This window comes from Dermacentor albipictus, chromosome 3 (genome assembly GCF_038994185.2).
Source record: "Dermacentor albipictus isolate Rhodes 1998 colony chromosome 3, USDA_Dalb.pri_finalv2, whole genome shotgun sequence".
Taxonomy (NCBI): domain Eukaryota; kingdom Metazoa; phylum Arthropoda; class Arachnida; order Ixodida; family Ixodidae; genus Dermacentor; species Dermacentor albipictus.
Genome location: NC_091823.1, coordinates 102956914 through 102982779, shown reverse-complemented (window position 1 = coordinate 102982779; position 25866 = coordinate 102956914). Strand labels below are relative to the sequence as shown.

The following is a 25866-nucleotide window of genomic DNA, read 5'->3' as shown; positions in this document are numbered from 1 at the left end:
GAACCTCTGCCGCGGCTTGGCCCGGCATTTCACTATCTTCGGTATCGACACACGTATGGGGAGTGCTTAAACCGCGGGTCGGCTCGGCAATTGACTATCTTCGGGATCGGCCCACATATGGGACGTGCTTAAGGGGACTCTGAAACTATTTTGACGATTTTGTACAAACGTACTGAGTCGCTAGAGTAGCTCCTTCTGATCATTAATTGACGCATCTAAGTGCTCCGCATAAACCGTGTAATTTATCATAAGGTTTTAAAAGTGTACATCGCTGCAAATTGCAGCGCACTGCTCGGCCAGTGTTGCCAGGTTGTACAAAGCGGCGCAGCCTAAAGCTAGAGAAATTGTAGTCCAAATGTAGCCAAACTCAAAAAAGAGGGCCCGCTAAAGTTGGAGAATCGAGAGTGAGATTTGCGCTCGTTTTGAAATAATTTGTCGTCTGTTCTTGCTTTTCTTCGCTTGGTCATGCATTGTAGGTCAGTAAAGATGTAATATGCATGAATGGAAACATTTTATGAAGATTTTATTTTATGAACGATTTCTGTAGCCATATCCACGTTTTAGACGAAGCCTCTCACAACACCAGCCAACACAAGCCTCGCAGACACGGCGCCCCATACAGATTTCTCTCTAGGTGTTATGGTGTGTAATTCGATGTTTTTGGATACCGGATTTGGTTTGTGCTGCTGGTTGTTTCTGCCATTTCCAAGACCAGTGTTCCCTACCTCGTGTGCAACATGACAAGCGTGAGTACCGGTAGAGGCGGTAGTACTAAACGCCTTGACTAAATTAAACACCCTCTCGCCTGTGAGCCAGGCCAGTTAGCACCGTGCAAGCTATCTCGATCGGCGTGGTATAAAGGACTTCGCCGCTCATTTCGGGATAACACACAGAGGTCGCTCTCCATGACTGAAGTTAATGGTGAGGATAGAGAGGGCGCTAGAAGGAAGTAATATCGGGTTTAATCTTTCATATAAACAGGCGGGTACAGTAGTAGAGCAGCAGCTCCCGGGTTTATTTTATGCGTACGACATTGTGTTGCTAGCTAACAATCAAAGGGATTTGCAACGTCTGGCTAATATCGGGACAGGAAGGCAGCAATTTAGGTTTGAAATTTAGTGGTAGAAAATCAGGAGTAATGATATTCAAAACTGAAAGACAAAAACTGGCGAAAACTGAACAGACAGTGGAGATACAGGGCCTGGAAATACCTCGGTTAACAGAATATAAATACCTTGGTATATGGATGAACGAAGGCAATAGATATATGGAAACACAGGAAAAATCAATAACCACGAAGGGGAAGAGAAACGCAGCCATAATGAAGCACAGAGTGCTATATGGGGATACAATAGGTACGAGGTCCTCCGAGGTATGTCGAAAGGTGTAATGGCTCCAGGACTTACTTTTGGAATGCGGTTGTTAGCTTTAAATCGGGGGTACAATCAGGACTCGATGGGAACCAAAGGTCAGTGGGTCGCCTCGCATTGGGCGCTCACGGGAAGACTACAGATGATGCTGTGCAGGGTGATATGGGCTGGACTAGTTTTGAAGTGAGGGAAGCTCACACTAAAATTGATTATGAAGAACGACTGAGGAATGTGGAAGAAAGTAAATGGGCTGGGAGAGTGTTCAGGTATCTGTACAGGAAAAACACTGATTCACACTGGTGGAAAAGAACTAGGAAGCTTACCAGCAAGTATGCGGCCTCTAGGGTGGGCAACACAGCAACAAAGAACGTCAAGCGGAAAGTCAGATAGGCTGAAATATTCTCATGGGTGGCGGCACACTGGAAAAGAAACCTGCCATAAGTAACTTCTTAAGAGGAGAAAAACGAAATCAGGAAAGAAACAATTTATGGTAACTCAAAGGGAAGCTCATTACTTTTCGAAGCGAGATCATGATGCCTTAGAACATGCACCTATAAAGCGAGATATAAGAAGGAAGAAGAAGCATGTGCTTGCTGCGGTAAAGCTAGGGAAACTATAGAGCATGTTAGAATGTGAAGACGTCACATTATTAGAATGTAAAGATGTCTACCCAGCGGTCGATTTAGGAACCACTGGCCTCCTTGAAGCCCTTGGGTTCAGAGGGAGCAGTGTAAAAGTAAACATGTCCACAATTGGCATTAGTAAGAGGCGATAGGATGATTGGTGGAAGAAAAGTAGGGAAACGAAAAAAATGGAGGCGTACAAAAGCACAGTTGGCAATAGGGGATCAGAAAATTTGAGTGTGGGAGTTCATAATGTTTTTTATTATTATTTAACCTAGGTAAGACATTAGGCAGTATAATAGCAAGAGCTTGGTGGCGCAACCCACCGCCCCGTTCCAAAGGGGACGCTCATAACATCCATCCATCTGTTCAGAGAAGCTGCCCTCAACATGCTGAAGAAAACGACAAATTCCCAGAGAAATAATGTGTAACTTATCAGACGATTTTACTGCAAATATAATGTAACGGGAAAAAACAGCTGTATTAGGCAAGTTGATGGCACGCTGGTGTAGGCTAGGGACAACGGGAAACGGAGTCAAGTTGAATCATTACGCCCCTTCCTAGTAAAAAAGAATCGGTTGGCGACAGTACTTTGCGAAAAGGTTGAATTTCAATTTAGCAAAATTTTGTATGTAACGAACTAAAGTGCCGATCTTACCGACCTCTCTTTATCGAAGTTTAGCTGTATTGTCATCCAATAGCACCTGTTGCGACACTTATTCATGAGCTATTTAAGTTTTGAAGGAAGTACTAAAAATTATTATCTGATTTCATGCTTTCATTGCTGCAACTACGGTGCCAGCTGTTCTGCAGCTTGTAGTGGAGTTTATTTCTCTAGTGAAGTATGTGAAAATTCATCTTAAGCAGGCTGCCCTGTACAAAATGTTAACATGCAAGGAGATATAACTCCCCTGCTTGTTTTGATCGCTAGTGATGCCTCTGCCTGCCCATCACTATTATCCCTAAATCCTTTGCAAGGAAGCTACAAAGAACGAAATGTTCTCATTCTGCTGGAAGGACATTAACTCACAGTCAACAGATTGGCAGTCCAGGATTTTTCCTCTCAGCCACTCTGGTCATCCATCAGTGGAGAATGCTTATCTTGGAGAGCAGGATGGTGCCAGCAGCTGCCATGGCAGTCCAACGCCCGCTCAACATCTGTCTATTGGATAGAGCTGGCGTCTGTACCTTCACACACAAGCATGTAGCTTTTCCAGTTGTGGAAGTGCTACTAAATGAAGTTCTTTTCATCGGCATGTAATGACAATGATTGTAGATCTCTGCTTGTCCTCATAGTGACTGTATGGTGTTGATATCCTTTTGATTCAATGTTAGCTTAATGCCTATAATGGGGCAGCCAAAATATAAGTTTTGGAAAAGCTGGACGAAGAAGCTAAAGCCTTGTTTTAGTAGAAAGCAGTGGCTCATTCCATCTGCATGTTCTCTACACTGATTTCAGGTACACTTTTAGGCAGGCTTTTTGTAGCTTGAGTAGCATCCATGACACCTTTTGTGCAATTAGTTCATCAGACTTGCTGTTTTTAAGTATGGTAATTCTTTAATTCAATAAGATATTCTGTCATTCCTGAAGGGGAGAGAGTACAAAATATGATCATGGCCGTTGCGAGAACAAATTTTCAAGTAAATCAACCGTAGTACTATGAGAGAGTTCATGGCGGACACTGTCTCTGTTCTTAGTTTTCTTAGAGTTCAGTATCTTTTTTCTTCTTTCTTGATATTCATCTGTAGCAAGGCTTTTAAAGTGATAGCTTTCTTTGCCTCTTCCTCCCACTTTGTGGTTTCTCAGTTTCTGGCCATTTATGGTCAGCTTAGCTCACAGGCCCAAATAAACGAAAACGTTCGTCGGTTAGTTTAAAACTGTGGCGCCCAGCAACAGAAGCTCGATGCTCTACCCATTAAACCATGGACGCATGCTTGAAAAGGGGGAAATAAACTCGTGCAATCAGCATTTTCGTGTCGCACAGCAATACTTTATAAAACATCAGTGTGCATATCTTCCTGATGGCGATGGAGGAAGGAGTTAAGGGATGCAGTCGTGCATGAAATTACGCTCTGATGTGCTTTTTTTTTTACAGTCCTAATACGAACACTTGTAAAGCTGCGTACTTGCTGACCAATATTCCGTAGTAGTTATGAGCCATTCTTGGGGCAACTATACACTGCACGTCTCTCAGTATACTGTTGTACTTTGGCAGGTTTCTGCAAAGTCATGGTTAAGCACTTTGTGTCTTATAATTGAGGAAGTCTTTATGCTGTATAAGTGTACCGCTTTCTGTGTAAGGTCTATTATGGTGGTTGAGGAGCACCTTCATCATTGAAATTTGCAGTGGTCTCTTGTAATGCTCAAGATCTTTTTGTTTAAATATCAGCAGTCAAAGCAGTTTGATTAATCCTAAAACGTATGCGAGTAGTAACAAAGTCAGTCGGAAGATTAGGTCCTTTTTCTAAGCATTTGTTTAGTCACACAAATGAGGTCCATATGCTGACTCTTCGAAGATCTATATTTTTGTAGTTGATGACTGACTACGTACGACAGCGTGATGTGGAATATAATGAGTACTAGACATGGTGCACCACTTCTTTCCGGTCTACATTCAGCAAGGCATGTTCTCGTATAAATTTTAATGGTTGAGTCATATTCCGCAGCAAAACTGGCAATGTTCTTTCCATGAGAAGGCTACCTCATAGCGACCACCGTCAAATCCAACTTTGCTTTAAAACATTTCAAGGACTGATAAAAGCATTGAGCTTTTCTAAACTGTCCTCTTCTGTCAAAATTACCATGCTCTCAAATTCCCAGAACTTTTGTCGTGCTTGGCGTCAGCACCCAGCGCACCTGGGCCACCAGCATCCGCGACACCATAACCATCACTTGTCTTGACCCATCCGCGCGACCCCATGCACCTTCTCTGGTAACGGAACCGACAAAGTCAACATCGAAGAATGGCTTGGCATATACAAATGCGTCGCTGCACACAACCGATGGGACCCGACAGTGATGCGACAGGCCTGGTTGTCTGTTAGCATGGTAGGGCGGCCGAGGACAAGCCTACTGCGGAGTTCCGTCTTTTGCAATACCCAGCACCTCCACCAAAAATGAAATGGGCAGAGATATAAGGTTAAATGGGACTGTGGTTCTGCAGAAGATATGGCTGGTAAAAACCAGTATGGCCGAACATTAGGTTAGCCCCACTGCGTCATCTCTTTCGTCTTATTGGTGATCGTCGTCTTTGTCCCTCCTGTGGCACCGTGACATAATGTTCCATCATTCTACAGCATATACACGTCAACAATATCGGTTGGTAGTTTTCAGCCATGTTTTTGTTGACGTCTTTGAAGATTGGTATGACTGGCGGTTTCCAATCTTATGGAATCTGACCAGTCATTAAAGATTGATGGAAAATATGGAATAAAAACCTTCTCAGAGACAGTATTCTTTAGTAATTTACATTTGATATTGTCAGTACCTACTGATGATGAAACTTTCCAATTATTAAAAAGCGATGAGCAATACCATCAATAAACAGCCTTATACCATGATGTATGCAAAGGGCTGACCATTATTTTAAAAGCTGGGTTCTTTTTATCCCGAGTGTCTTATTTATGCACATAACTGGCATCAGCTATCTTAATTGCCTATTTCAGTTAAAATTACACTATGGTTTTGTGCCGAATTTGCCTTGAATAATCTAAATGAAAGAAAGAGATTCTGAGGTAGGTTCAACACTGTGCCAGAAGTGCTAGCTGCTGTGCAAAATCAGCTTCTTGCTGGTGCTTGGATCTGTGCCAGAAGGTCAAATGGCTGTTCCATCACTGTACAAGGTACTTTATGTTTTCTAGTCAACGCAGCATAAACTGTGCTCCACTGCCTCGAGTATACTCTAGCACTCCAACTGGTGCCCTAAAGGACTGCTTCATGGTTTCAATTCAAAGTTGTAGGGAACGGCTGGGTTTTGCAAGCAATAAGTTACTCATCGTAAGAACAATCGGTGCCATTGGGAGAGATGTGGGCCGTATCATCGAATGAATGCTGCTGCAGGTCACTGTGGAACATTTATTGGCTTGACTTTTGGTCTTGAACAAGAACATATCCTCCGAGAAACGGCCGGTCAAGTATTCGCAAAGTATATACTATTGTTGGGGCCATACGGCATATTGTGTGTCCACTCATTTTACCCACACACATGCTTCCAACACTGCGGGTGAATCCCCTAAACGTGCAAAATCATCGTCCTGTCTCCCTGACCCAACTTTGCAGCAATAGGTTAGAGCATGTGATCTGTTGGCACCCTAAACAATACCTAGATCAAGACAGCATGCTCTTTGGAGTCCAACAGGGTTTTATGGAAGGCTTTTACTGTCACTCAGCTTATTGCCTCTTATCACGACTTAGCAGTTTATAACGGAGCAAATGGAGGCAGTATATTTTTAGATTTTGCCAACACCTTTAATTCTCCTGAACGTAAAGCTACGTGTAAGCTTTACACAGTCAAATAGACACCAAATCTGTGCATTTTAGCAGAGTATATTGAGAACCCTGCTCAGTACGTCAAAGTAGGCAATCGTAATTGAGGCATTTCCTTTCACGTCAGGTGTAGCATAGGATAGGGGTCATTGTTTGGACCTTTTCTGTTCCTAATAGTCACTGACATAGCAAATATGGTTGGATGTAGTGTACACAGTAGTTAAATTGCAAGCTGATGAAACTAAGCTCAGCAATAAATAACCTTGATAAGATTTGCCACTGGTATGAAGGGTAGAAAATGAGCTTAAACATTAATTAGTGCTTTGTTATGAAGATAAGCAGCAAGGAGACACCTTTACACTTTCCCTATTTTATTGGCAACAACACCTAACAATGTTTCTACCTATTAGTACCTCGAGGTAATTCTGACAACACATGAGGTGGGACGAGCATATTGAAAACTTTTGCATGAGTGCTCTCGGAAGTTCATGGACCTTTGTCGCAATTTCAAAGGAGCTCTATACAGGTAAATATATAGGGGCGTTCGCTATGCTGTCAGACCTAGCTATGAATATGCATAAGCTTTGCGGGAACCATATGCCAATAAGCTATTGTTAAATTAAAATTATTACAGCAAATAGCAGTTAGGTCAATCTGCGATTTCTGCAGAAAAACTGATAGTGTGTCGCGGATGCTGAATACTCTCCATCTTGAATAGCTACAGGGAAGACATGCTAGACAGACTACAACTCTTGCATTTAGTGTACAACAGAGTCCAGCATGATGAAATAATTTTACCTGTGTCCTCGTGCCAGCATTCGTCAGTACCACAGTATAATGATACAGGACCTATGCACTGTGAATAATGCTTATAGATGGTAATTTTTTTCTAAGACAACGAATGGATGAATAGCCTAAGAGCATTGAAAGTAGATATGTTGTCATATTTGTGGTTTGTATAGTTTGGCTATAATATTGTTTTCCAATGTTTGTGTTTTTTGTGCCTTGATTACATTTTCTGTATGTTCATTCCTCCTTGGACTCAATTGAGGCCGCAGCATCTATAAATAAAATTTCAGAAATGTAACTATCTACCACAACAGACAATACCATGAAACCTAGGTCGAGATGAACTGCTGCTGTTCTTTATTTGGTCTTCAGGCCCATGATGGTATTACTGAATGTTTGGACTGTTGCACTTGACTATAAAATGGCAGCTTGCACTAATACCAAGCTGCTAGTCTTCTCACTATATCTTACAGTTAAAAAATGTTTTAAGTGAAAATTTGTGTAAATTTCATAAACTTGGCCTTGAGCAATCATAAAAATATATATTTTCCAAATCAAAATGGTTGACCTGCTGTGCTCTGATTTGTTCTGAAGTCATCTCCAAGACATTGAATGAAGAAAAGGCTGGTCTTTACCATTACCATCTATGTAATTTCATTTCTTCGGCGTTATATAATTACATCTTATTTTTAAGTGAAAAGCATTACTTGGGTAACCTGTCTTGTTTTCTTTGTGCAGCATTGAAGCATTCCAGCTGTCCAGCAAATGCAGATGGTGCAGTTACATGAAGGATACCGCCACCGCTGTAAATCCTGTGTCTGAGATGGATAAATTGTGATCTGAAGTGCTCACCACGATCCGTGCAGGCCAGAGTGCATTTGAATTCCATTTTTGCCCTCGAAGCTTCTCACGAACGTTCAAGCTGAAGCAACAGTTGTACACTTACATAGCCAAAAGGGCATTTCAGTGTCCTTCATGCCCTCAGAGCTTTTCACAAAATGTTAACCTAAAGCAACACTTGTGTATCCACAAAAGCGAAATGCCATACCATTGCCATTTATGCCCTCAGTACTTCTCACGAACGAGTGCTCTCAAAGATCACCTGCGCATCCACACAGGAGAGAAGCCTTTCCAGTGCCCTTCGTGCCCTCACAGATTCTCACAAAAAAGTACTCTGAACCAACACCTGCGCACCCACACAGGCGAGAGACCATTTCAGTGTCCTTCATGTCCTCAAAGTTTCTCGCGAAAGAGTGCTTTGAACCAGCACCTGCACACCCACACAGGCGAGAGGCCATTTCAGTGCCCTTCGTGCCTTCAAAGCTTCTCACAAAAGATTCATCTGAACCAGCACCTGCGCACCCACACAGGCGAGAGGCCATTTCAGTGTCCTTTGTGTCCTATAAGCTTCTCACGAAAGGATACTCTGAACCAGCACCTGCATACCCACACAGGCGAGAGGCCATTTCAATGTCCTGTGTGCCCTCAAAGCTTCTCAATACAGAGTAATCTGAACTCGCACCTGCGCACCCATTCAGGCGAGAGGCCATTTCAATGCCCTGTGTGCCCTCAAAGTTTCTCACTAAAGTGTAATCTGAACTCGCATCTGCGCACCCACACAGGCGAGAAGCCATTTCAGTGCCCTTCATGCCCTCAGAGCTTCTCACAAAAGAGTACTCTGAACCACCACCTGTGCACCCACACAGGCGAGAAGCCATTTCAATGCCCTTCATGCCCTCGGAGCTTCTCACAGAAGAGTGATCTGAACCGACACCTGCGTACCCACACAGGCGAAAAGCCATTTCAGTGCCCTTTGTGCTCTCGGAGACTATCACAGAAGAGTGAGCTGAACCAGCACATGTGCACCCACACAGGCGAGAAGCCCTTTCAATGCACTTCGTGCCCTCAGAGCTTCTCACATAAGAGTACTCTGAACCAACACCTACGGACCCACACAGGCGAGAAGCCATTTCAATGCCCTTCATGCCCTCAGAGGTTCTCGTATAAGAATGTTCTGAACCGACATCTGCGCACCCACACAGGAGAGAAGCCATTTAAGTGCCCTTTATGCCCTCAGAGATTTTCACAGAAGAGTCATCTGAACCGGCACCTGAGCACCCACACAGGCGAGAAGCCATTTCAATGCCCTTCGTGCCCTCAGAGATTCTCACAAAAAAGTACTCTGAAACAACACCTATGCACCCACACAGGCGAGAAGCTATTTAAATGCCCTTCATGCCCTGAGAGGTTCTCGTATAAGAATGTTCTGAACCGACACCTGCACACCCACACAGGAGAAGCCATTTCAGTGCCCTTTATGCCTGCAAAGTTCCTCACAAAAGTCGATATGGAAGATTCACCTGCACTTCCACTAATGTCAGTGGCTGTATCAGAGCCGTCCATGTCCTGAGAACTTCTTTTGGAAGTCTGCATTAAACCAACAGCCACGCATCCATACAGGCGGGCGGCCATTTCAGTGCCCTGCATGCCCTCAGCAATCCTGAAAAGTCCTTAGTCAAGGATCACGAGTGCATCCACTCAGCAAGAGGCCATGTCAGTGCTCTTCATTTACTTGGAGGTACTCATGGAAGTTCGCACTGAACTTCACTTCCACTAATGTGAGAAGCTGATTCAGGGCCCTTCATGTCCTGAAAACTTGTCGTGGAAGTCTGCACTGGACCGACACCTGCTCGTCCACACAAAGTCTGTGGTGAAGGGTCACTTGTGTATCCACTCAGGGCGACGCCATGTCAGGGCTCTTCATGTCCTCAGGGTTACTTGGAGAAGTTCGCACTGAACCGACACTTGTACAACCTACATAAACGAGAGGTCGTTTCAGTGCCACTTATACTGTCAAACTGCCGGACACAATAACCACCTCAATAGGCACCTTGCCACCACATGTGCACCTGATATGTGCGGTGCAGCAGTGCTGAGCTGTGTGCACTCCTCATTGTTCCTTCTTGGTTTTCATGTTTGCATTAGTTTTTTCATGAAATCTCAGCGTATGTGTACGCCTGTAGTTCTATACTAGCATGAATCATTGTGTCTTCTTTTCATTATTATGATGTTTAAGCTTTGTCTTGCAGACAAACACTTCTTTCTACATTCAAGCATTTAAATGCTCTTTACTAAATGATTTATGTGAGTTCGTTTCAGTGTACTAAATAAAACTTGGGATTGGGTTTTGCTAATTATTGATATTTCAATACTTGCAATAATATCATGTAATGTTTCAATTCATTCGCATTTATTGTGCTGAACAGTTCAAGAGAATTTGAGTGGCTATTTGCTATTGCTATGTAATGCAGTTAAAACAATCTTATCTCAGGAATTGAAATTATGCAATTATTATGTACTTTTTGATTCCTACTATAGATCAAGTGGTTTCAGTGATGCTAAATGCACTGGTATGAATTTTTTTTGCTCGTAAAGATCCATGCAGACCTCTGAGAACCTTGAAAGTTGCTTTATAATAAAACATTGTTCTCATGGATTGAAGGCCCTTTAATTTTTGTGCATCCTTAACCTTTTCAGTGTCGTTTCTTCCCCCAGATAACATAGAAAATCAATGACTTATTTTCTGTTATTTGGAAGGGAAGATATGACATGGATAATGGCACGTGCATTCTTAGTATGGTCCTCACACTCTTGTTTTCGTTTTCTATAACTTACCCAAAAGAGTTTTGTTAGATGAGAAAGACAGTCATTCTAGATGCACTGCTTGACCAAGTGGTCGCTGCGGTTGTGTGCATAACAATAAAAAAAGGCAAGCAACGGAGATAAGCACAATGATCTAGTCCTCACCTTAACCGAATGTGTTTGCATGAGAGAGTCAGCTTAGCTTTCCTCAGCTGTCCAGTCAGGTCATTCATTCTGAACTCAAGTAGATGTTTCAAAAGCAAGCGATTTGGGCATAGCTCACATTCCTGTCATGGGAAACTCAATGTGCAAAGTGCTGATAACATCAATATAAATTGGACAACTGTGCAAATGCATTCACAAAGTGCCATAACTGCAGCAGTCTGCATGCAGCCTACTCTGGATCATGTGTAATATTAAAAAAGGGACAAGGTAATCTAGGTAGATCTTTAAAAAAGTGTCTTGCAGTGCATAGAGGACATGCATAAATTTCAGGTGTAAACTAGGGCGGTGCAATTCCCTGGTGCTGGTATGCATTATCTCTGGTTGATGGGAGAGATGCTAGTATGGCCTTGCTGACCCGACCCTGTCCACCTCCTGGAGCCCTGCTGCTTGGTACAAGGAATATTTCACAAAAGCTTCTGGAAAGACAGCCACCTTCTGCTCCGGCTCCTGACTTCCAGTGCTCCACCTGAGCCCATGGGGGTAGGCTTTCATGACACTGGGGAGCAGTGCCCGCTGAATCCCAAGGCCTTTCTGACCGGTATGGTCAAGATCAGCTAGCATAAGTTGAAATTGTCTTGATGCAATCGTCATTTTTTGAACCAATCTGCCAGCCCCTACAGCTCTGCTTGGCCTTATGGAGGTGGCGGCTAGCCTATCAGCCTTAGTGCCGAGAGCGCAGCATGCCGCTGAGCATGCCAAAAAAGTCTCTCTATGTGTAACTGCTCCCACACAATTCTGCAGCGTACTTTGAGTACCACCCAGACTTAACAGTTGCTCTTAGTTTTCTTCCATTTCTCCAGGGCAACCTAAACAGCAAAATGTGCTGCTTGAGGTCACTTGCAAAATACTGGAGACATTTTATTCAATTTTAAGCAAATAGCACTCTATTCAAACGGCTAACCTCACTCCGAAACACAAATTTCTTGAAGAAATATGTAAATTTTTTGCAATGATTGCATCAGTTCTGCCTATCCCTCAAGTGGAATGGCAACTGTAGAAAGGTCCATCGTAAGTTCACATGTGAACCTTCATATGCCACTTCAAGCTGGCTCTATTAGTCAACAAGATAACAGTACTTTATGCATACAAACATATTAGTAACTCGAAGGGTTTTAATTCGAAAAGATAGTCGATCAGCTCTTTTTCAGGTAAATTTTATCGGTGACCTAACCTCAATATGCGGGGGATGGTTTGAAATGTAATACTGGAGACAAACTTGTTGAGGATCTCCTGATGTCTTATGGAGTGTCTGCCCAATAGAAAGGAGTGTACTTATTACAGCTACACACACTACAGCTATTCCTATATACATAGACCTTGCCACAAGCTCTACATCCTTACTTCTGCACCTGCAATGTCATGTGACTAAGGAGTGAAATTGAAGCAGTCATTTCTTACATACAGCTAAACGGTATATGTGCCCCATGTTCGATGTGAGGGTGATTACATGTTGGAAAGTGAAATAAATTGAAGGGGCATTACACCGTGACACCTGCATCAATACATTTCTACATAGAGGAATTGACATATATACGAAACTGTTACATATATTTTATTGGGATGAAAAGCTTTATTTAGGAAGAGGTACAGAAATCATGATCGGCCAGGTGCCGGATTCCATGGTTGTAATGCGTCTTGTGTGGCACGCGGATACCCGAGCAGCGCAGACATTTGAGCTGAGCAGGAGCGCAATTGTGCTGGTGGTGTGGTGCCATGTTATAGGGACGCCATCTTATAGGGGCACTGATAAACTTGCACAACACTGCTGCTTTCTTAATGTATGCAGCTTCTGTATATTTCAGACGTTTGCGGATAGTTAGAGTGGGACGTTTTGCAATTTGCACTGTTCCTCCAGTCTCCTCCGTGGGCATGCCACTGGGTGCATGGTCATAGCTTGCTGCGACTGCAGGGCATTCTTCCACTTGGTTTGGAGCCTGTGTCTATCGTTTCTTAATTTGGTCATAGAGGCAGTGTATGTGTCCTTGTTACCATAGCCGACCCACTGGTGTCGTCAAGGTCATCAGGCCAGCATTTCGGTCTTTTCTCAGAGACGCGTACTATGACCGTACCACTCTTCTTGAAGTCTGCGTTCCTTGGAATAGGGTCACTGCTCGGAGTTTGTAACAGCCTCCTTTTTATCCTTCTTGGGAATAACAAGGTTGAGCCTTGGCAGCATGTGGTCTTCTGTGGTTGGTCCATTCGGGTATGGCGCCCTGTTGTACATCAGCAGCCTTTGAGCGAGCTGGAGATTGAGGTTTTCTCCTTTCCTGAAGGCCGCCCTTCAGTGTTGTTAAGAATGGCGAGCTGCGAAACAAGATTGCCACACAGTTACGACAGGGTGACACGACGCGCACCTCTCCCTCTCCGTCGCTGCAGCTGGGAGGCGTTCAAAGAAGCGGCCTTTGCCCTGGAATCCGCCGCCTTCCTCCAGCCCCTTCGACATTGTGACGGAACTAGTTCGGTGCGTGAACAATGATTCCGGAGTTCCCCAACGCGGAGCTGATTTGACACGCATGGACAAGCTGCCGCGGGAACGACGTATTTTTGTGCTTCTCACGCTTCGGCGTGGCACGGAACAACGAGCGACCCTCGATCGGCACAGATAATTCCCGGAACGCACCCCGCCAACGCCGTCGTTTGGGCTTCGGAATGTGTGTGCCTTTGTGTCTGTAAACTGATCTGCAGAGCAGCGGCGAGTTGGTGATGAGTAAACGAACAGTCGCCGCGTCGTATGACCGGCGGATCGAGTGTATAAAAACTGTGGTTGTGCGAATGCTGAGGACACTTCTCCTGAGCAGTCAGGTTAGACTGAGTCACTTCTCTCATGCAGTCATGTTGGACTGATACTCTTTTTCTCAAGCAGTCATGTTAGACTGAGTTAATTTCTGTAAATAAACCCCTTTTCCTCGTTCTCGATGAGAAACAGTTCTTCACTTCATCAACGATCTCAGCGTAAATAAGTTGGACGACGGCATGGGCCAGCTACCTTCGAATTCATGCCGTACTCCAATCTTGGCAAAGGACCACGGACGATGGGATTAAGCCCCCAATCCTGACAACTGGCTGACAGCGGTGAGATGGACTTTGCGACATGGTGCTGTATCTGCGGTGAGTGCTTGGTTTTTGCTTTGACTCTCTAGGCTTCATTTTGTGGTTGTTCTGTTTAGAACAGTAGGGAAGCTAGATTGTTGTGTGTTAGCTAGGTTGTGTTTTCCTAGCTAGATTTAGAGAGCAGAATCAAGGCAGTAAAGCAGCAGTCATGGAGTTAAGGACACTGCTGAGAGACGAGTTGTTGATTGTTGGTGAGGAACTGGGCCTAGATGTACGCAAGGAAATGCTCAAATCGGAATTATTGGAGCTAATTTCCAATCAGGCCAGTGAGCAAGATATTGAAATGGGATTGGAACTTCTCAAAAAGAGAGAGAAACGGGAAAGAGAAAGAGAAGAACGGGACAGAGAAAAACGAGAGAGAGAGAGGAACGGGATAGAGAGAGAGAGGAACGCGATAAAGATCGCGAGTTAAGAAAAATGCAACTTGAACTTGAAAACAGACGTTTGGAGTTGTCTCAAGGAAGTGAAGGCGCTCTGGGTCGATCAAGTGAGGCAGAATCGTACCGCATGGACAGGCTATTAAAGCCATTTGAGGTCGGGACCGACATAGGCTTGTTCCTAAGCAATTTTGAAAGGACTTGCGAGAAGATGAACTTCGGTCCGAGTACATGGCCACAGCGGTTGCTGTCTATGTTGCCGTGTGAGGCGGCGGAAGTAATCGCCAGACTGAGTGTGCAGGATGCATATGATTATGCAAAAGTTAAGGCTAGTCTCCTGAAGAAATACCGCCTTTCAGCCGAAGCTTTTCGGCAAAGGTTTAGGAGCACAGGCAAGAAATATAGCGAGGGCTATCCGGAGTTTGCATATAGCTTAAAGGCCAACCTAGTCGAGTGGCTTAAAAGCGCGGAAGCGTACGACAGCAGAGACATGATCATTGAATGCATGTGTCTAGAGCAGTTTTACAAAACCATCCCCCAAGCTGTGAAACTGTGGGTGCAAGACCGAGGTAATGTAAACACTGTGGAAAGGGCGGCTGAATTAGCCGAAGGGTACGCAACCCGTAGAAAGTTGAACGCCGAGGAGGGAAACTGGGACGGTCGAAATGGACCGCGGAAACCATTTCCGTTCAAAAGGGTGCGCAAACTGGACGATCCGAGCCTGTAGACATGGCGGAAAAGCCCGCAGAAAAGAGCGAGGAGAAACTTAACAGAGAAACCGCACAAAAAGAACAGAAAAGAAAATTCGTATCTTTTAGACCAATTCGCTGTTACAAATGTCACAAACTGGGACATATAGCTGTAAACTGCGAGAAGTCTAGCGTAGTTTTTTCCTACGTGGAGGAAAAAGATGAGAATATGGAACTTTTAAGTCCATATCTCCACGACCTGCAAGTTAATGGAAAACCATGCCGAGTGCTGAGAGACAGTGCCGCCACGCTGGACATTGTCCATCCGTCTTACGTGATGGTAGATGACTTCACCGGAGAAGTAGCGCGGATAAAACAGGTTGTAGAAGAACACAGCGTGTGTCTGCCCATGGCCAAAGTCAAAATCAGTGGACCATTCGGGGAGCTAGAGACTGAGGCTGCAGTTTCCAAATTTTTGTCACTGCAGTATCCCTACATCTTTTCGAATCGTTCGAGTCAGTTACTGCGTGACAGAGGGCTCAAACTGGGAGAGGGCATAGTACAGGCATTGACCCGAGGCCAAGCTCGTAAGATCGCGGCGCTTTCGGCTGAAAATGCTCAAGCTCCTCCAGCGGAAGCAGAAAAGGGGATAACTTCAATACCCGAATCCGAGCTAGGCCCGAGGGACAAAAGAACAGTTGAGGAGAGCCTGCCAGCTGACCAGCTCAATGAGAGCGTAGCACTAGAGTGTCAGAGTTCTAGCCTGCAGGAAGAGCAAGCAGACGCGCTCTCAAGCGAGACAGGGTCGTTATTATCACTGGCCTCAAAGAACTTTGATCAACTCTTACGCGTGGATAGAGAGTCACTGGCAGCTGAGCAAAAGAGTGATGAGAGCTTAGCTAAATTACGTGACACAGCTAAAGAAGGCATTGCTAGGCGCAACGTAACGATACATGAGAGAGGAGGATTGTTGTATCGGCATTACAGAGATCGAAAGGGTAGGATTTTAGATCAGTTAGTCATACCTACTAAGTATCGGGAGGACCTTTTGAGTCTTTGTCATGGAAATGGGTGGTCCGGCCACCTAGGCATAAACAAATCAAAGGAAAGATTGCTTATGGAATACTACTGGCCTGGCTGTTTCAAAGATGTAGAAAACTTTGTAAGATCATGCGACGCCTGCCAGCGTTCTGGTAAACCAGGAGAGACTTGGAAAGCTCCACTGAAGGTAGTGCCCTTAATAACAGAGCCTTTCAGACGGCTTGTAATAGACACGGTAGGGCCTCTTCCAAAAACAAAATCAGGCTACAGGTACTTGTTTACCATGCTGTGTCCGGCTACCAAGTTTCCAGAAGCAATCCCTTTGAAAGAGCTCAGCTCCACCGAAGTAGTAGACGCGCTTTTGACAGTGTTTGCACGAGTTGGGTTTCCAGCCGAAATTCAGGCAGATCAAGGGTCAGTATTCACGAGCGCACTGACTTCCACATTCTTGCAAAAGTGCGGGGTAAAGTTAATACACAGTTCTGTCTATCACCCTCAGTCAAACAGTGTAGAGAGGTGGCATTCGGTGCTTAAGCGAGTTTTGCGTGCGCTCTGTTACGAGCACAAGGAGGACTGGGAGAACTGTCTGCCGGCAACTTTGTTTGCTTTGCGAACAGTTCCACATGAGGCGACAGGGTTCTCACCAGCAGAACTAGTGTATGGGAGGACACTCCGGTCTCCACTGAGAATGTTAAGAGAGATGTGTGAGGAAAGAGGGGAGAGTCCAACAGTGGTTGAATACGTGCTAAATTTACTGGAACGGCTAAGCGCAACCCGAGAACTAGTCGGAAAGAACATGGAAATAGCTCAAAGGAACGCCAAATTCTATTACGACAAGAATGCGAGGCTTCGTACGTTTAAAGTCGACTTAACGATGAAAGCGGAAAAGTGTAGGTTTGGTTGTTCGCAGGTTACTTATCTGGGCCATGTTGTCGGTCAGGACATGAGACGGCCGGCTGAGCTGAAAATAGCTACGATTGGAGAATTTTCTCAGCCGCGCCCGAAAACGGACCTTCGTTCATTTTTGGGACTTGTGGGGTACTATCAACGGTACATTCCGAATTACTCGCAATTGGCAAGTCCATTAACAGACGCCCTCCGAAAGGGAGCACCGAGTAACGTACACTGGGATAAGGACAAAGAGAACGCTTTCCAAAGTTTGAAAACGCTATTGGTTTCTCGCCCTGTGCTTCGCGCGCCAGACTACACAAAGGAATTCATAGTTCAATGCGACGCAAGCGACAGAGGTATGGGCGTGGTACTTAGTCAGGTCGGCGACAATAACGAGGAGCATCCTATCCTCTACGCCAGCCGTAAACTAAATGTAAGAGAGGAAGCCTACAGCGCTTCAGAGAAGGAATGCGCTTGTTTGGTTTGGGCCGCCCAGAAGTTGTCGTGTTACTTGTACGGAGCGAAGTTCATCTTCGAGACCGACCACAGTCCTCTGACGTGGCTCAATCAAATGTCACACAAAAACGGCCGCTTGCTCCGATGGAGCCTCACTCTCCAAGAGTACAACTTCTCCGTTAGATATAAGAAGGGAAAGTTGCATAGCAATGCGGATGGTTTGAGCGGGCTAATTTGAATTCTGCGTTTGAGGGTCCCGCCTAAATTTTAGGGTTACTAGTGTTAGCTTTTCTTTAGGCGAAGAAAATCCCCTCTCATTCAGCAGAATTCCCTCCAATAATTGCTGAATTTGTCAGCAGGAATTTGCTTCAGAAATTGGCATAGTGAAATGTAGCATTTTTTTTGTTTCTGCACTTATGTTGTTGTTTTCTTTGAAGCCTAGCGAGTCTAAAGTGAGAGCCAATGCACGTCATCTCGGCGCAGAGCCGTGTTGTGGGGTTCATTTTGCAGTTGCCTGTCCTTGTTGGATGTTTTGGGGCGGTGACATCAATGCACAAGTGGTCGCTGCGAGCCAAGACATCAATCCCCCCCCCCCCCTGACCAGCAGCCGTTCTCTTCCTGCCTAGCGGTTGTCAGCGCTAGACAGTCGAGACTTTCCGGGCCATGGAGGCGCTGCGAATGGCGAGCTGTGAAACAAGATTGCCACACAGTTACTACAGGGCGACACGACGCGCACCTCTCCCTCTCCGTCACTGCAGCTGGGAGGCGTTCAAAGAAGCGGCCTTTGCGCTGGAATCCGCCGCCTTCCTCCACCCCCTTCGACATTGTGACGGAACTAGTTCGGTGCGTGAACAATGATTCCGGAGTTCCCCAACGCGGAGCTGATTTGACACGCATGGACAAGCTGCCGCGGGAACGACGTATTTTTGTGCTTCTCACGCTTCGGCGTGGCACGGAACAACGAGCGACCCTCGATCGGCGCAGATAATTCCCGGAACGGCACCCCGCCAACGCCGTCGTTTGGGCTTCGGAATGTGTGTGCCTTTGTGTCTGTAAACTGATCTGCAGAGCAGCGGCGAGTTGGTGATGAGTAAACGAACAGTCGCCGCGTCGTATGACCGGCGGATCGAGTGTATAAAAACTGTGGTTGTGCGAATGCTGAGGACACTTCTCTTGAGCAGTCATGTTAGACTGAGTCACTTCTCTCATGCAGTCATGTTGGACTGATACTCTTTTTCTCAAGCAGTCATGTTAGACTGAGTTAATTTCTGTAAATAAACCCCTTTTCCTCGTTCTCGATGAGAAACAGTTCTTCACTTCATCAACGATCTCAGCGTAAATAAGTTGGACGACGGCATGGGCCAGCTGCCTTCGAATTCATGCCGTACTCCAATCTTGGCAAAGGACCACGGACGATGGGATTGAGCCCCCAATCCTGACAGTGTGTGGACTGCTCATTCTACGAAGCCACCTGATGCTGAATGGAAAGGAGCAGTTTGGATTCCATTTCCTGTCAGAATACGCTTTTGTGATTTCTATTTCTTGTTGTGTATATTGTTGCTTCAGGACATATATAAATATATAATGTGTGTGTGTGGGTGCGTGTGTGTTACGGGGATGTTGGGAGTATAGAAGATTGTATTTGTAATATATATACAAAATGAGTCAGATTCGGATTAGAAAATATGGCTGACAAATAACAACACGCAGCAGCCAGCGTCCCGCGATCTTCTTCCTCTCTCTTCTTTCATCCTTCCGTAACAGGACCCCCGGGTGGTGAAGCGCCATCTCGGCGCATGGTATGCGATGAACTGCGAGTGAAGTATGGCTTCGGCCGCGAAATGTGCACGATGTCAACAGGCGGCGGACTCGAGAATGGATGAAACTGTAACGGCAGGATCTCATAATTGACGTCGTTACCTTGACGTAGGACTTCATAAGGCCCTGTGTAGCGAGAGAGAATAAGCTTCTGGGAGAGGCCGACCCGACGACATGGTGACCAAAGCAGCACCTAATCACCTTGGGCGAACTGAACATCGCGATGGCGCCGGTCGTAACGCTCTTTTTGCAGATGCTGCGAGGCTAATAAGCGAGATCGGGTGACTTGAGAGCGGCAACGCGTGAACCTGCTCAGGGCCCCCGAGAATGGCGTGTTCTTCTTTAGAAGATCTGTCAAAGGCCGAGCAACATCGGCGAAGTTTTTGACGAAATGGCGAAAGTAAGAACACAGGCCAACGAAGCAGCGCACGTCAGAAGCAGAACGTGGCACAGGGAAACTGCGTACGGCGCGAACTTTTTCCGGACCTGGTTGGACACCGGATGCGTCAACGAGGTGTCCCAACACGGTAATCTGAGGGTGCCCGAATTGACACTTCGTGGAGTTCAGTTGGAGGCCGGCTTTTCGGAAAACCGCAAGAATGGTAAGGTGGCTGCCGAATGTGGGAGAAAAAAACGATAACGTCGTCAAGGTAGCAGAGACAGGTGGTACATTTGAAGCCTCGCAGAAGAGACTCCATCATACGTTCAAATTTCGCAGGAGCATTGCATAGGTCAAAGGGCATGACTTTGAACTGATATAAGCCATCCGGCGTGATGAAGGCCGTCTTCTCGCGGTCCATTTCATTAACTGAAATCTTCCATTAGCCGGATCGAATATCGATGGACGAGAAGTACTTAGCTCCGTGCAAGCAGTCCAAGGCATCATCGATGCGTGGTAGTGGGTAGACGTCCTTTCGCGTGATCTCGTTTAAGTCCATCGCGATAATCGACGCAAGAACGTCAGGTGGCATCTTTCTTTTTCACAAGGACGACGGGCGAAGCCGAAGGCCTTCTTCTTCTTCGCTGGCTTCTTTGATCCTTCCGTAACCATATATATATATATATATATATATATATATATATATATATATATATATATATATATATATATATATATAGGATTCTTTAGTCCGTGTTGCATCGTGCTGCCAAGGCATCGCTATGAATCTGCACGAACTTGGCCACCTTTCTGTTATTCTCCACTATGTGTAATTAACTTGAAATACATTAAAAATTATAGACCTATCAGCTTACTGTCCGTTGCCTACAAAGTATTTACTAAGGTAATCGCAAATAGAATCAGGAACACCTTAGACTTCTGTCAACCAAAGGACCAGGCAGGATTTCGTAAAGGCTGCTCAACAATAGACCATATTCACACTATCAATCAGGTGCTAGAGAAATGTGCAGAATATAACTAACCATTATATATAGCGTTCATTGATTACGAGAAAGTGTTTGATTCAGTTGAAACCTCAGCAGTCATGGAGCATTACGCAATGAGGGTGTAGACGAGCCGTATGTAAAAATACTGAAATATATCTATAGCGCCTCCACAGCCACCGTAGTCCTAAAGAAAGCAATGAAATCCCAATCAAGAAAGGCGTCAGGCAGGCAGGTAAGATCTCTCTAATGCTATTCACAGCGTGTTTACAGGAGGTATTCAGAGACCTGGATAGGGAAGAATTGGGGATAAGAGTTAATGGAGAATACCTTAGTAACTTGCGATTCGCTGATGATATTGCCGTGCTTAGTAACTCAGGGGACCAATTGCAATGCATGTTCACTGACCTGGAGAGGTAAAGCAGAAGGGTGGGTTTAAAAATTAATCTGCAGAAAACTAAAGTAATGTTTAACAGTCTCGGAAGAGAACAGCAGTTTACGATAGGTAGCGAGGCACTGCAAGTGGTAAGGGAATACATCTACTTAGGACAAGTAGTGACCGCGGATCCGGATCATGAGACAGAAATAATCAGAAGATTAAGAATAGGCTGGGGTGCGTTTGGCGGGCATTGTCCGATCATGAACAGCAAGTTGCCACTATCCCTCAAGAGAAAATTGTATAACAGCTGTGTCTTACTAGTACTCACTTACGGGGCAGAAACCTGGAGGCTTACGAAAAGGGTTCTACTTAAATTGAGGACGACGCAACGAGCTATGGAAAGAAGAATGATTGGTGTAACGTTAAGGGATAAGAAAAGAGTAGATTGGGTGAGGGAACAAACTCGAGTTAATGACATCTTAGTTGAAATCAAGAAAAAGAAATGGGCATGGGCAGGACATGTAATGAGGAGGGAAGATAACTGGTGGTAATTAAGGGTTACGGACTGGATTCCAAGGTAAGGGAAGTGTAGCAGTGGGCGGCAGAAAGTTAGGTGGGCGGATGAGATTAAGAAGTTTGCAGGCACGGCATGGCCACAATTAGTACATGACCGAGGTAGTTGGAGAAATATGCGAGAGGCCTTTGCCCTGCAGTGGGCGTAACCAGGCTGATGATGATGATGTGTAATTCATTATTGACCTTTATATATTCCATATACCTTGCCAATAACTTCTGAACATTTTATGCAAGAAAAGCTTTAGGTCCATGAATGAAACATGAGCTCCACTTTCAGGGCCTCTATAATGCTATCTTCGGCTGGTCGTCTCTGAGCACTCTGGAAAGCTCTCGCGAGCGGCGTTGTGTTCGGCTGGTTGAAAGAGGGTGCGCGCCCTGCGTTCGGCTGGTTCTTCTCGATTGCTCTCCTCTATCTTGGAGCCCTCCGAGGCGCTCCGAGCCCTGTCGTCGGAGCAGTCATCGAGACTGAAACGTCATCGCAGCGCCGGGTCGCTGCCGTTGGCGACGGCCCACCGTGACCTTGGCAACCTAGGTCACTGCATGCTGGCGTCTCGACGAACGTTCGTCCCGCCGGCACGTCCGCCGGTCTTTCCGGCAGCGCCGGGAGCTTTGGATAGGCGAAACATCGGACGTTGGCAGTAGTCACGTGGTTTAGTATCAGCAATTTCCTCCTCCGAGAGCGAGTCGCACGTTCGGCTTGCGCGCTCGTCCCCTACCTTTGAGCTCGGGAAACGACCGATCTACCCGACTCTGCTTCGGGGCATACAGGCGACCAGTCGAAGATACCATAAGTGATGGATGCTGCTTCCTAATCCGCAAGCCAGAGATGGATCCTGGGCCACCTCTACAGGGAGGGCCTCATCAAAATATGCAGAAGAGAAGGGGGAGGGGAGCTCATTGCATACTAGGAGTGCTAAGATGCCAGCATTTTCAGGGGAAGCTTGGGCCTTTAGGACTCGGAATCTACCGGTGCTTCTAGCTCATTTCATTCTAAGCCACGGCGAGCAGGCACCATAAATGCAATTAGGCCATGCAGAGATACTTTGTAACTAGCTTAGTACCATGTTTTTGTGGTTTTTATGTTTTCATTACTTTCACTGCTGAGGCAGTCTGCGTGTAATAATGTAGCTTTATGAATGCTTGTGCCTATAATATATTTTATGGCGAAAATAATTGTTAGTGCTTTGCTTGCAGAGACGCTTGTTTGTAGATTACCAGCCTGACATGCGTTAAAAGAAGGTTCCAGTGCTGAAAACAATACTCTTGCTTGTGATGTTGTGGCGTCAGTGAAGATGTCTGAACATGTATACTTATATTTCAGTTCTAGGTATACTAGTTGTATATATGCACACCTAGCACATGCTTGGAAGTTTAAGGAATGAGGTGTCGTACTCTTTGCATTGCCACGGTTGAGGTGGCAAATGCTTAGCATTGGTCATTAAACGATATTCAAGGATCGATTTGTCCACGATGTGGCAACAACGCTTTTAACATACATTGTAAATGGCAGTCTGCGTGTTGGCCGTGTAAATAAATCGGAGTATTGACATGTCATCTACTACAGTGTGGCAGCAGTGTTCAGGATCGGAGTGAATGTTAGCATAAGGCTACTAAGTGACACACTTGACTGGGGATACAGAGGTTGAGGGAGTAGGGGGGGGGGGCTTCGCCAGCCACATAGAGACATTTCGGGGAAGGTGGGACATGTCCTTTGTGCCTCCCCCCCCCCCCCCGGAATATACCACTGACGTTGCAACAGGAGTTGAGCACTTGGGGCACATTTCTTAGTCAACTTTAGGCGATCCCTAAGCACAAGTGATTCGTCGTCTGGGTAAGGTCGCAGGGAAGGATCAGACTTATTGGGGAAGTAAGGCACATAAATGTGTGTGCCACCAGAGGTAAGATTCCAGTGCGTGGTGAAGAGCATGAGGATGGAAGGAATACAGCTCTGTGTCACAGATGAGGCAGGTGATTGAGCCAGTTGGTCTGCCCAAGTGGTTGAACGAATTCCATCTATGCCCTTGTACTCAGTGCGCCTAAATACTGAGATGTGGGGGCGTGTAGAGTCTGTGGATTTATTGACAGATTTGTAACATTCTTGATTGTAACTTGTTTGAGCTACTTCTCTGCAGTAAATGATTCATTCTTTTATTGTAAGTGATAAAGAGTGAATTGCACTATTGTGATTTTGGGTGCTGTGCAGAGGGACTTCATGGCATCGTGTGAGGCTTGCAATTCAAGTAGTAGTGAGTTGGGTGTTTCTGCCTTGCACATGAAGAAAAAAACCAATAGCGGGGTGAGATGGGCTCACATAGTTTTGTTATGCTCAGCATGTCACAGATGCTCACTTCTGTTAAGTCTCGCAAGATATCATAGCACCATATTATGTCACAAGCTTCTTTTATGTCTGGAAATATATAGATACAAGGAATCTGATGGGCTGAGTGTATACCATTTGTCATTGATCGTCAACTTGTTAAAACAGACGTTTGGGCGAGTTGATAAGCCATTTTAAACAGAACAGCGCGTATTTTTACAGGGACAAGGAGGGAGACATGACATAGACGAGCGCTTGCTTCCAATTGAAGTCAACTTGTCCTCCCTAAAGCCACATTGATACGGAATATTTAGCTTTCTAGAGAGTGTAGGACAGGACGATGTATCATTTTCTCGAAGACATCGCATAGACAGCTACAGTAAGTACCACATACCTGTTGCTAGTTGCCAACGATAGATCCTAAGCTTGCTTCCTTGAGAAGAGGAATTACAATGGCTTTCTTTTTTATGCAGAATTAAAATACCCGAAATGAGATTTTTTTTAGAATTTAAAGGATTGTTTGTGTTTCAGGACGCAAGTGTTTTAATATCTAGTGTATGTATAATTCATTCAAGTGCAAGGGGCAGACTTAATACAGAAATTTAAGGAAGCTTTAAGCTCATAATGATAATGGCTATAATATGGTGCGTACTTGAAGTTTAGTTGTTTTCGTTCAGCCATTTCATAAAAAGAAATCCTAATAATGTGTATCACTACACGAAACAGGTTCGAAATGTAAAGCTCCCACCCTCCCCAGGTGCATTCTTTGATTGACCTCATAATGTGTTCCCTTAATTGATAATTGGCCAGTGACAAAGCATGGGTTTGCTTTTGTTCTAGCCTTCCAAGCCCAACAAAGAAGGCCCATGACTGGGTCGCCTTTCATTATGCTTATACATAGACTTGAGTACATTTTTGAGATCTTAGGGACCGACCCAGTTTACTATTACTTTTTCAAGGATCCGTTCATTTTACTCGAGGATACGCACGAGGACGCGGCTGATTCTGGGAACGCAGGAAAAGAAATCTTCTGTTTATAATTGAGCACAATGGTGGCGCCCGCATCGGTCTCTCCGTGATGCGAGTCAGTAATATTTGCGCAGCTATGGTGATTAAGACGCACGGCGCTGCAGCAAGTGGGGTGTCAAAACTGTTTCACTGGTTGCTTCGATCTCGAAATCGAATCATGGTATGGTGTACAGCTAGCAAAGACCTCGAATGGAAACCCTTTGAGGAACCATGTGAGTGACAGTGCGAAGACTGCAGTTTCACGCATCAATCACACTGTATATAAATCCATATTGCGGCGTTTGGACACTGCTGTAAACACAGCGTCCAAACGCCGCAATATGGATTTATATACAGTGTGGGCATGTGCTGTACGCTTGCAGTGCTTGTCGTCTGCTGCACACACGCTCGCCAAGCATAGAGTTTCCTACGAAAATTACTAGAGGTACAGTGTTCTAGAGGGAACTCTGGCGCCGCAGTCGTTGTCCTACCAAGGGAATGATGGGAAGTACATGGATTTGTCTGATCTTCGTGCTTGTGGATTCAGACGTTCTTGTGGCTTTGTATATGGCGCTATATAAATCTTATTGTCGTTTACTTCAGCGTAATCTATATTCCTCGAAGTGCAGAAGACGCCGGGAACGCGTACAATTGCTATTAATTGCAACGATTGAGCTTGTCCAGG

At 45.3% G+C, this 25866-nt stretch overlaps 1 protein-coding gene across 1 annotated transcript; it reads left to right on the top strand.

Moving 5' to 3' along the window:
* Positions 1-578: 578 nt before the first annotated feature.
* LOC135913922 (zinc finger protein 84-like) lies at positions 579-24546 on the top strand. Its single transcript, XM_065446617.2, has 3 exons — positions 579-746; positions 8007-11673; positions 24396-24546. Exon 2 carries the CDS (start codon positions 8308-8310, stop codon positions 9676-9678), a length of 1371 nt encoding a protein of 456 aa, XP_065302689.1. The 5' UTR covers positions 579-746; positions 8007-8307; the 3' UTR covers positions 9679-11673; positions 24396-24546.
* The last annotated feature ends 1320 nt before the right edge of the window (positions 24547-25866 follow it).

Coding starts and splice junctions, on each gene's coding strand:
- LOC135913922 (XM_065446617.2), top strand. CDS start 8,308: ATGCCATACCATTGCCATTTATGCCCTCAGTACTTCTCACGAACGAGT.